Below are 12,076 nucleotides of genomic sequence, written 5' to 3' on the forward strand. Positions count from 1 at the left end.
TTTTTATTTACACACAGTTGTATGTTAGTATTATGAGAGTTGAAGCTGTGAACTCTCCATGCCTAAAGACATTCAAAATGTGATGGGTCACAGCCCTGAAAAAATCTGCTTTAGCTGATTCTGCTTTTACCACAGAGGTGGGACTCGATCTCCAGAGGTCAATGTCAACCTCAGATATTCTGTGATTCTGCACACGAAAACTGGGAAGAGGAATCATGAATCTTGAGCTCTTGGGAGAGGGGAGCAATTGTTATCTCTGAGGCCACCTCTGCTGGCTCCTGTTGTGATATGCCAGTCTCCATAGCATTCTCACAGGGGACTGCTGGGCTTTAAAAGCTTTCCCAAACCCTGCTATGTACCAAACATCTCCACTGCACCCCTCCACCAGAACATCAGAGAATCTCATTCCATGATCAAATCCTAGGCTCAAGCTTTGGCCCCATATTTATAAACTAATCCTAAATACAAGTGTGAATTTCCATTTAATGTCACTTCAGTGTCTGTGTCATCTTCTTACCCAAGTGTTCAAGCAGAAAGAGCCAAGAGCTTCAACTGCCTAAAATTTAATTAACAATTCCAGCCCAGAAACTGGCTTTGTTACATCTAGGCCTACATCCCTTCCCAGCTTTTTCAAAACAAGCCTACAGTTAAACTTGCTTCAAAGACAGAGATTAAGGAACTCTTCTAGGAGATACTGATCAAATGCTCTACACATCTCATACTTACAGCTAAATGCAAAGGACTTTTTGTAGCTGCAGAATCAGATTCCTCAAACATATTGTTTGTTTTCTCCAGAAGCTGGGAAGAAAAAAATAAAGTCTTAAAACATTTTTACATGAGACAGGATAAATGTTCATGGACTATAAATCTATAAATCAGCAAAGATGTATTTTGGCCACAATATATTGAAGGACTGCAAAGTATTTTCAAGCTTTTCTGCACAGGGTAAAGCTATAAAACCAGTTTAAAAGCTTGTCATGAATATCCTTATCCTGATTAATTAGTTTCCATTAAATCCTGGGCCCTGCTTGGGTGAGAAAGGAGCCCTTAAAACAATGGATTTCTGGAATAGAGCCCTCAGTAAATTTACACTGGAGAAAGCTCAGTTTCATGATTACATGCATATGCAAGCCATGTCTGACACAGTGTTTTGGGTAATTCTGACACATAATTAGCACTGGGAATAATTATAACTGAGCTGTGAATCATTGAAAAATTATAAAATTGACAGAAAGAACAATCTGCTCCTACAATGACAGTCTTCCAAAATGCATCATGTCTCTGAACTCTTACAAGCATCCAGTAATATCTAGTAAAAAATTTGGATAATTCTCTTCATTTTATGGCTTAAACCCAAGGACATTTCCATCCACCTAGACAGAGGAGCTAAGGAAAATCACCACTCCCCAACAGGACATGAACCCTGACAACTTATCCAGCTGAGACTGCAAAGAAAATCGTACACAGTGTCGACAATGCTAGTGACAATGCAACATTTGTTGAGTGGCACTGTTCATGTGCATGGCCTTGTGCTTAATGATGACTCAGAGTTAGTCTCCAAAAGCCTTTGGGACTGGAAATTAGCATTTTACAGAAAATCAGCAATGGGAGACTCTAAAAGAAAGAAATGCATGAGAGTCAACTAAAACTGACTTGTAATGTTTCTAAGGCTAAAGTAAATTTTTCAGTCTTTGTTGGCTGGTTGGCTGATTTGGTTTTGTTTTTTAAGATAGTAAAGAATTAATTAAAAAACCGAAAAAGAAGAAAGGAAGTAAGTTTTTGTGACAATCTGGACAATTTTAGGCTATGACAACATGGAAAATTCTTCAAAAAGACCATGAAAGGCTACAGGGGGCTTGCCTGTGCTGCAAGATGATATTCCTAACCACTGGTGTAGGCCTGAACCTTTGGTATAACAGCTTAGTCTGCAATAGACCTCTATCAATGACAAATTTATGCAAAAATCAAACTGGAATAAAAATTACCCTTAATAATGCATAAGGTTACAAATCTCTTATTCAACAAGGACAGTAATCTGAATCCTATGAAAAAGCTAGAAAATTAAGCAGTAATTTAATTTACTTGTGTATTTTGTGCCTAGCAATATGTCAAGACTATGTATTGATAAAAATACCAGTCATAAGCAAGTAGGTGTGTGTACTAACAGGTAATGCAAATTTTAACACTTCCCTGGAGCTAAGAGGAAGAAAAAATAAATCAAGTCTTCCACCAGTTTCTTGGTAGGTTTTGGGCAGAGTTAAGAAATGCATTTGGTGTTGCCATGTGGAACCACCTCCAGTTAAAATACTGTTCTCTTATATAACAGAGCTGTGAACAGGATGAAGCAGTAGCCAGCTCTGAATACACAAATGCATCTGATTTTCTCTAGTGAATAAACAAGCTAAAATATCCCACCAAACAAACCCAAGCACTAAGCCTGTCCCCCTGCCTACCTGATACTGGCTTTAGTCTGTGTCCATGAGGCCAGCACAGCAGACTAATTTAATAATTTTTAATTACATTTATCATCACACGTTGAAATTCCAGGATCAAAATCATAACAAGTAAATACTTCCCTTCACCTGTCAGAAGGCTCCAAAAGTCTCCTGGAACAAGGCAGATAATTGCCTTTCAAATAGATGAAAAAAAACCACACAGAAAATTGACAAAATTAAGGCTCTAAAGGCACAAATTGTGGGATTGGAGAGCCCCTCACAAAAGGCATCTCCATGGCTTAGAGTCAAAGCAGCTTAGGCTGGTGCAGACCTGGCTTAATGAGCTTATTAGTCATAAGGCTGAATATCTCCATCATAAAGTCAAGTGCAAACACGAATTTGATGGCAAACCTGGTAGCTCTCAGAAACAGTCATACACTGCAAGAGGGGAAATTATAAAGGAGAACAAGAAGAGGAAGATAAAAGACAGCACTAATAATTTTTTGGCCTTCCTTGTCAAGCATTGTTTTCTAACAATTAAGTCACTTGAATGATAAGCATAATGTACAAAGAGATAAAAAAATACCAAGTCCAAGTCACCAAGTAATTCTCCAGTTTTACCAGTGTTTCTATGGTTCTGTGGATGCCTTTATAGTAATTTGCATGTACTTCCTAAATAACATAGAACAGTGTGTCCTTGGTGGACTCTAGTTCCATTATACTTGGAAGAAGCTATCCACGGTTGCATCTGTTTTTAAAAAAGTAAATTTATCATTCAGAATCATTTGTCCTGGCAGCTATGGAAGCTTAAATCCCACAGAGCTCACAGAGTAATCCAAGAGTGTCTGCTGTGCTGCAATCCATACCTGCCTGTGAAGCTGCATTCCACCAAGGACAGACAAATAAGCATGAATTGCCAAAAGTTTATGGTTACTGGTGGCTGACTGGAGATTGTCTCAGCATATGGCATTTCTTATTCTTTTAAGACTTTAAAGTTTGCCTTGTAGCAGATTGCATTTCTCTGTATTGACAGCTGCAGATTTTAGGTGGATGTGCAAAGACCCAGCATGTGAAACTGAGGGGGCTCTTCTGTGTGGGCAGGTCAGAATCTTTCTAAAGGCAAGGGTACCCTTCTTCTCTCTCTGCCTCTTGGGAATGCCCAGCATGGCCTTTTCACTTCCCATGACAGCACCATTTAACACTGTAAGTAATTATTTTGTGAAGTCTTCTTCAGACTCAGAAACAGGAACGTGAATGCTTTGGGAGATGCAGTCTAAGATAAAGCATCAATTATTCAGTTCTAGTCTAACAAACTAACAGCACTACAAAGTTACTATTATAAACTCTCCTCCCCAGTTCAGCATGAAGATAACTTTTTTTTTACAGTTCTCACCATCTCATTTGTGCAGTAAGGGTATTTTTACAGGCATAAGAGGATTTACTGCTTGTTTTTATTCTGTGGGTATAATAAATGACTATATAGCAGGATACAGTGTAGGTTCCCCCCTTCATTTTCAGGGCATTCAGATATGCCAGTTAGTGAGCCAGGATACTTCCTATGATTGTCCTCATAGACTATAATATATTCTAAAATTCAGCTCTGGTTTAAAAAGGAAAGAAATAAAATAAAAAAGCAGCTTCATGGAGCACATCAGTAATTTTAAATTACCATTAAGCAGAAAAAGAGAGAATACTTTCATCATGCATAAAAGGTTTAAAGTATGCTTTTCAAAGCAAGAGTCAAAAGAAACTTCAAACCATAGACAGTAAACGATGGGCACTATCTCAAACCCTGAAAGAGAACAGAATGTGTGATCCTGTCCAAGCCATCATGCACAGGCACCTCCAGGCACAGCCATTTCAGTGCACTCCCATTAGTTATGTCCCAGGTTTAACTGCAGTTAAAGAGACTTTTCTTGGAGAATTTTACTGTTTTATTAAGGCAGCTTTGACATTCCAACACACACACTGACAGCACTGCTGGTCAACCCCTGCAGTTTGGTGCTATTCATGCTAATTGTACAATGGCAAAGCGTTAGATTGCCTGTGAATATTCTAAAAATGGCCTTTACTCTGAAAAGTTATTAACTTAACAGTGCTCAGAAATGTCCACGCATGTGAAGAGCTGATTAAATGGCAATAAAGACAAGAGAAATAGTTGGACACTGCTCTCTGCAACGATTATGCAGCGATGCTGCTGATCACTTACAAGGTCATTCAGAAGTGGCAATAAGTCACGATTTTTAATGTCACTTTCAGAGCTGAATACAAATATATGAGCTAGGTGTCACTTTGCATCTCGTATTTCCTGATAAATTGCAACAGATAATTGTCTCTGCTCTGGGAAAATATGCCACCAGCAGCTTCTTTTAAACAAAGGCTTTTCCAGCAAGTAACCAGCACAAGATTGAAAAACCTCATCAGTTGTTTCTGATGATATAGAAAGGAGCAGTAAAATGAACCTCTGTACTACTTTATCTCAATCAGGAAAGCACATTTTAAAATCTCAGAATTGTTCCTGACTGATGAAAAATTCAAAGGTGAAGTGGCACAAACATATCCTCAGGGGAACAAGTAATTCTGTAAGCTCTCTCCATATTCATAAATACACACAATCAAATTATTTTAATTTGATCAGGTTAAAACCAATATGCCTCTTAACCTAGTGCTGATGTTTTCGAAAGATCAGGCTTTAAAAATCCAATTCATCAGTACTGACATCGATTTCACTCACATGGACAGATATGGGTGAAGTTGAATTAACTTAAGCAAGAAGTATTTTCACAAGAGCTTAGGCTGACTGAGCCTGAAGTGATGTGTTGTTAGCTCTGTGCAACTCCTCCAGTACAAAGTTTAAGTATCCAATACCCACCAGAACAGTCACCACCATGCAAACAGGACACTTACCTGGCATGTCAGAGAACAGTGTTCAGGTCTTTAAACATATCTAAATCTGAAACTCGAGCAGGCCCCAGGCTGTTCTCAGCTGGGGCACTGATCTTCTGTTGGAGCCCTTCCACTCCATACAAAATCACTTCACGTTAAGCCACAGGAGTGCCACACTCAGTGGGACATAGACACAGGTGATTGTCACCCAGTGAGTATTTAAACAATGCAGAACAGCTCCAAATGAGAGTGAGAGATCACCCCCAGTACCAGCCTGTGTAATATATTGGTTACACCTTGGGATGTAGAAGTCCAATTCCTTGTCAGCCAAGCAGAGATTTGAACCTGGGACTTTCACACTCAAATCACATATATCATGAGTCTTTCTGGCCAGAAATTCTACCTCAGAGGTTCTGTAAAACCTCATGCTTTGCTTTAAGGACTCTCTTAACCAAAGAAACTTTTGCAAATCATACAGGTGTGAAAAAGGTATAGGAAGGTTTATATTTAGAGAAACTATCATCCTTAGAAGTTTCCTCTTTAGATAGAAAACTTGAGGACTGGTGAAATACAGTGACAGTCGATTTTTAAAAGGTGCATTTCAGTGTTATTTTTGCTACTCTCCTCTCATTTGAGCCTCTACTCTGAAACACACACAAGTACTTTTTAAATTCAAGCTCACTTGAAGCCACATAATTTACATTTCTTCTCCGAAACACTTTAAAATTGGCCACAAACTTCCAGAAAACAGACAAGTGTGGTTCCATTTCACATTACCAAATGCAAAGTTACTTGAACATCCAGGGAAGTGTCATGCCAGCCAGGTACGTGCACTGGACTCACAGCTCCTAAGACTGACTGAGGAGAAGCAACAGCCCTGAGCAAAGCTGGAGCCTGCAAGCAGCAGGAAGAAGGAATTCCAATGGAAGCAGAAGCAGCACACATGCAATTGCTTCAGGTGCATGGCATGCTGGTTAAGAGTCGTGATTCTTCTTCCTCAGGCTTTACCAGAGTGAATACAAGGATTTGCAAAATACTAAGTAGTTTAAATAAAAATACACAACATGCAATGGCTTTTCATTTACTCACTATATCCAATGGAGTTTTGCTTCCAATCTAATTAAAAATGTCAATTAGAATTAAAATAATTAAAGACAGAAACACTCAAGTGTAATGGTAATCTGAAAATGTTTCCTGGTTTATTTTTCCTGTACAATAACTGCATTGAAAGCAGTGCATGAACAGAATCACGGACCTGACCCTGCGTGCCCCACCCCTCCACTGTCCACACCCAGAGGAAATATTCCTGGAGCAATGACAGCACAGCCACTGCAGGTAGATATCAGTTACTTTACTTCATAGGCAGGAAGAAAAAGAGGAGAATAATGAGAATGTTTAAGATCAATCTCCTCAATTGACAAAACACAGATCAACAGATATGTAACACACACACACTGTGGGAGGCTTTGCTTAATGAAGTCAGATTGCTTTGTAAACCGACAAACACCAATAAATCAGTGGCACTTTTTTTAAAAGTCTGCTCATGCAGGCAAACATCTTGCCTTGGATAAATAAACCTGACTGCATCCCTAAAATCCCAGTGACCACAGCCCTAAGAGCCTAATACTGCAGTGCAATGCAATATGCCATGATCAAATGCTCTTTTCTTTGCATTCAGTAGATTTGAGGGAGCCAGATATTCTTCACACGTAACATTTAAACACCACGCACACAGATACACAGAAAGGTATTTAAGGCAACAGCAGAAGTCCATGATCTCTTTCCTAACTGAAGGAAAAATGTCTCCTGAAGTTCTGCAGTGGCCTTGTTGTTCTCTGTCAGAAGAAAGCAGATTTAAGTGTCTTGCTTCTCCACCCCGGGAAAAAAAAAATAGAGACCAAAAAAAGACAAGATGTGTCAGAGAGACAGAAATAAACCCCAGAGATGCTAAGCAATTCTCTATCCTACAAGGCAAAGTGCCAGCAGAGTGCCAGGGCAAAAGGTAAATTCCTGCCCTCATTGATTTCCTAGGCAGCATTAGGTTTTTAGAGAACATTTTTAGAATCCAAATTATCTAGTTTCCAGAACATAAAATCTAAGCCAAATTGCACTTCTATAAACAAACTTACATCAGTGTATCTAGCATATATGGGCTCCTATTGATTATTTAAACAGTGCATACATATTGCACAAATGCTAACATCAAAACCAATTAAATCAGTCTACCATGATTTGGGGGATTCTACAACTGACAGATGAATTAGGTGTATTAAAATTATTTTCGAGCATGAAGTTCCTAAGTTGTTCTTCTTTTTAGAACCACTTATGTTAATGACTTTGTGCTCCTCTGCTCCATGTGGGAAAAGCTCTCATAGACACAAGACACTGCTGCCCCTCAGACAAAATGCTCCCTTTAAGAAAGAGGGTGTTGGTGGTGGAGACAAACAGGCAATTATGAAGGAGAAAACACAAGCTGTATCCCCCAAATAAAGACATCTGGGTCAGAGAGAGACCATGGGGCTGCCACTGGACAAGCATCCAAGCCAGACCCCCATGTGGAAAAATGATTTTTAACACCTATCCCAGCCACTGCTGTGATTCACCCAGCAATAATTATCAGTGTCCTGCTCTCAGATGGATGAATGGACACATTTGTATTGATAGGAGACAGGTAATTAGCAGCAGCCACATCGAAGATTTATGGAGTCTGTGATTTCAATTTCTCCACAGGTTTAGGAACCACCAAGTGTTTGAAGGCATGGCTCATGTGCCTTGCAGTGCAGAGCTGCTCTGATCAGAAATGTTCTCCAGCCTCTCCATTCTCAGCATGGCCTTGTGCTGGCCAGACACCTCCCTCTGCCTCTGCTCCCCAACACACACAAAGGGATTTATTTGCCTTTTCTTCTGGGCACAGCTTTTGGTTAAACCATGTTCTCCTCCCTTCCTCAAATGATTTAGCCTCTGTGATCATTCAATTTCTATTAGTCAAAGAGGGAATTACATTTGCTGATGGAATAAAGAGAGGAGCAGATTAAAAGAAAAAGTATCCATCAATTCTTACAGCCAGAGAAGAGATTTCACTAGAAGAGACGCATTTAATTCTGTTTGGCCTAGCATTGCACAGAAACCTGTTTTTATCAGCACAAAGTTCTTGACTGTCTCTCCAGACAGAATTTTAATGTGAGATTACAATTTAAATTCCACTTCTTTCACACCAATAAAGATCTTGTGATAAGAGATCATTTCAATGGAAAAAAAAATCCATAACAGTTTTCTTTTTTTCACAGGAGTTTGGTGATGTGATCAGCTCTAAAATACCAGGTAGCAGTCATGACTGGTATCACTGACTGCCAACAGCAAAGTCAGCCCCAGCCTAAACAAACCTGAAGTTATTTCTAGAAGCAGGAAGGCAGGTGGGAGTTTCAGTGGTTTGCAAGCACACATGCCCACCATTCAGCCTTCAGGAATGGCTCCCTTCAGATGGAGAAACAACTGAGCAATCAGCTTCCACTCTTCTCTTATTAGCAACATCACATCATTCACTGCAGGGCAACTACCCCACCAATGTTCCAGACAACCTAAAGGCCCTCCAGGGAAAAAAGCTGCTCTAGTTGAGCTCTGTGGTTGAACACACAAAACACAATTTTTTTGAATGTCAAAGATATGATCTTTTCACTCCTAATTCTTATTTTTCCTAATACCTCCCCACAAAGAAATGTAGCTAAGTTCCAGCCAAGGTACTGAGCTCACAGTAAACATAAAAGTCAAAGAATGAAAATATGTTTCCACAGATAAACCAGCCTTTCCCTAAACTGCATTCAAACGTGCAAATATTTTATAATGCTGAGAAATTGTGGTGCTCAAAGCACAGACCAAATTGCCCAGTGAAGGAAACCCCACTGGATACTACACCTTTTTCTTTGGAGTTACTTTTTGAAGTGAACATTTATTTCGAAATAAGCTCTCTTAGATACCTGATTCAAAACAAAACAAAACAAAAAAAACACGGGGGGAAGGCAAATAAAAAACAATCTTACAAGGTCTTTTATACATTTGACATATTCTGGAACATATGGAAATAATGGTTTATTTACATAATCCTGCCTGACTTTGCTTTCAGCCCTTCTGCCATCCTGAATCCCAGCATTGCAAAGAAATCAGTGTAATGGTGGTGCCTGTACCAACTACTTAAGAGTTATCAAATGTAAAGCTGTTAAACTCAGGACTTGGTAACTCATGACAAAAATACTGAGTCAGCTTCTTCTGACACTGGGTGCAAAGATGAACCTGGTAACTGCTGGATGAGCACAAATGCTTTCTGACACGTTTAGCCTTTGTATTCCAGAGAGAAAATGACATGCCTGCTACCCTCCAAACACATGGTCCACAAAACTTTCAGGCTGGTACCCTAGCACACAACCGTGGGCCTGTGCATGCAGAGGACTAAGATTCATGGCAGTTGTTTCTCTCCACTGTACACAGAAGAACTGTGTCATTCCAACTCTGTAAATGATGCTTGACCTTGGGTTTCCATACTGCAGCTATAGTCACAAATACAGGAAGACTGGCAGGGAAAAACATGGAGTTTTTCTGCCTGAATATAGACCACTTTCTGCACTGCTCTGGCCCGTAGTTTGCATTTCACCCCTCCAAATTAAAAGAAAACCAGCACCTCTGACATGCACTGCATTCCCAGCCCTTCCTTTTGTCTGCCCAGTCTAAGCAATGCCAGGATTCGACAGCAGGTCATTGCCTGTAACTGATGTGTGCAGCAAATGTGCCCAGCAACAAGTACAGAAAGACAGGGGACCTTGCTCCGTGCCCAATCCGTGCCTCACAGCACACAGGACTAGGACACAGAGGCTGAAAGAGAATCCCCAGTGAGGATGCTCCCCCTCCATCCCCAAGGGCAGAGCCACCAAAGATCAGTGCTAGGAGAAGGCAAGGCCAAACTCACTGCCACAAGCAACAAAGAGGCAGTGCTATTTTAACTGTCCTAAATATACATGCTTGCAGGTGGGAGCTAAAAATGCTTAACACCCCATCTGAGATTCTGCCCCAGGCCTGCCCTGGAGGAGTTACTGCCCCAGGTTTCCAAGCTGCTGGAACCAGCTGCAGCATTTTCCTGTTGTGACACATGTGGTGTGACAGCAGCATGTGCTGTGCAGAGCTCCTTCTCAATAACTAAATACTTGACTCTTCAACAGAGAAGGGAAAAACCAAACAACATGTAACACTAAACAGCACACAGTGTTCTTACTAAATCATGAATATCTGTTCAATTTTCCAACTGGAGCTTATTTTTTGGAAGCAATTAAAGTCAATTTACATGTAATATATATTATATATATTATAGTGTATGTATAATGTATATAGTAAAAATACATATTTATATGTATAATTTTGGATCATCACTGCATATCAAGCAATTAACACTCACCTTTGTGACACTTTAACAAGACACACACATCTATAAATACATTCTATACATCTCCCAAATCCAACGTTTAGCTAAAAATTTTTGGCTTCTTAGAAGATGCAATTACTACTCACTTAGACCCAGAATATTACGAAAATAAAATAAAATAAAAATTCTCAGCTGCTTTCCATATAAGGTTGATCTTGATTATGGTAACTTTATCAGTGTTGCTATTGTTTCACCAGAGACAAAAAAGAAACTGCAGGTATGAAGGAAGTGATTTACTCCCTCAATATGCAAGTCAGATAAAGTGCCAGGTGAACCAGGCACATTCACTGTCATTTACCAGGAGCTGTCCCTTACTCCTGGCACTTAGGCATACACTGGAAATACTTTGATCACGCTTAAAATTAATTTGTGCATACATTAACTCCTCTCGAAGACAACCCTTAAGCACCAGGTTGTTGAATAAGGATTTGATTATCAAGATAAACATATTTTTAAGATACATCTGGGTGCAAATATTTACTGCCCCATGTTGCAGGCTTTCACAGATTTCTTATTACCCAATGAACTCCAACAGGAGCCATGAGGGGAGCTCATATTCGTGGCACAGGCACATGCAGTGCCAGCAGACAGAGACTCACCAGTTCCAAGCACTGGCGGTGCCCGTAGGCAGCAGCGTAGTGCACAGTGTTGTACCCTTCCTTGTCCTGGATGGACGGGTTGGCATCGTTCTGGAGAAGGAACTCGAGACACCTGTGGACAATTCACTGGGGTAAATGTGGGCTCACAGTATGCAACAGGCTCATCCCTCACTGCAGCTGCAAGTGGCACTGAAAACTGGCAGTGAATGCTGTATTTTGAGCAGCACCTCGAATCGCTTTTCACTAACAGCTCCTCACATTCACCGTGTTTTTAAACATAAAATCCCCACTCATCTTTGAAGATCAACTTCATTAATAAAATTTTCAACCTAACTCTTGTGGCTGCTCTAGATTACAAAATTGATTTCCTATTACAAAGCCTGAAGATTCTGTACACATGACATAAACAGAAATGCTACTCCTCACATACAAACTCAGGTATCAAACCATCAGCCTCCAAACATGCACTAGGGCAGGTTAGAGAAAAAAGATTTAACTGAATTACATAAATATATTCTCTTCTTTGTTGCCTTTTTTTTTTTTTTTCAACCATGTTTTTTGAAAGATCTCTTTTGCTCTTTCTAGCTGTGACCACTTTCTCTTATACCATCAAGATACTGTCATTTTGTTATTAGTACTTTCTTGCCTGGCCTGTAATCTGGAGTCAATGTAAGGCCATTATATGATAA

At 39.9% G+C, this 12,076-nt stretch overlaps 1 protein-coding gene across 11 annotated transcripts in view; it reads right to left on the reverse strand.

Moving 5' to 3' along the window:
* The window catches only part of ANKRD44 (ankyrin repeat domain 44), a 130,101-nt gene that overhangs the window by 19,772 nt on the left and 98,253 nt on the right, over positions 1–12,076 (reverse strand). For 6 of the 11 annotated variants that reach the window (XM_088167818.1, XM_088167812.1, XM_088167811.1 and 3 more), the window contains exons 16-17: positions 11,388–11,499; positions 727–798 (exon numbers count right to left, since the gene is read on the reverse strand). In XM_088167818.1, coding sequence (XP_088023944.1) covers positions 727–798; positions 11,388–11,499 — 184 coding nt within the window. Of the gene's footprint in view, positions 1–726; positions 799–6,410; positions 6,438–11,387; positions 11,500–12,076 lie in introns of all 11 variants that reach the window. The other 5 variants (XM_088167810.1, XM_088167809.1, XM_088167816.1 and 2 more) reach the window with 1 other exon arrangement.

The sequence above is a fragment of the Sturnus vulgaris genome, chromosome 7 (genome assembly GCF_052056855.1).
Source record: "Sturnus vulgaris isolate bStuVul1 chromosome 7, bStuVul1.hap1, whole genome shotgun sequence".
In the NCBI taxonomy this organism is placed as follows: domain Eukaryota; kingdom Metazoa; phylum Chordata; class Aves; order Passeriformes; family Sturnidae; genus Sturnus; species Sturnus vulgaris.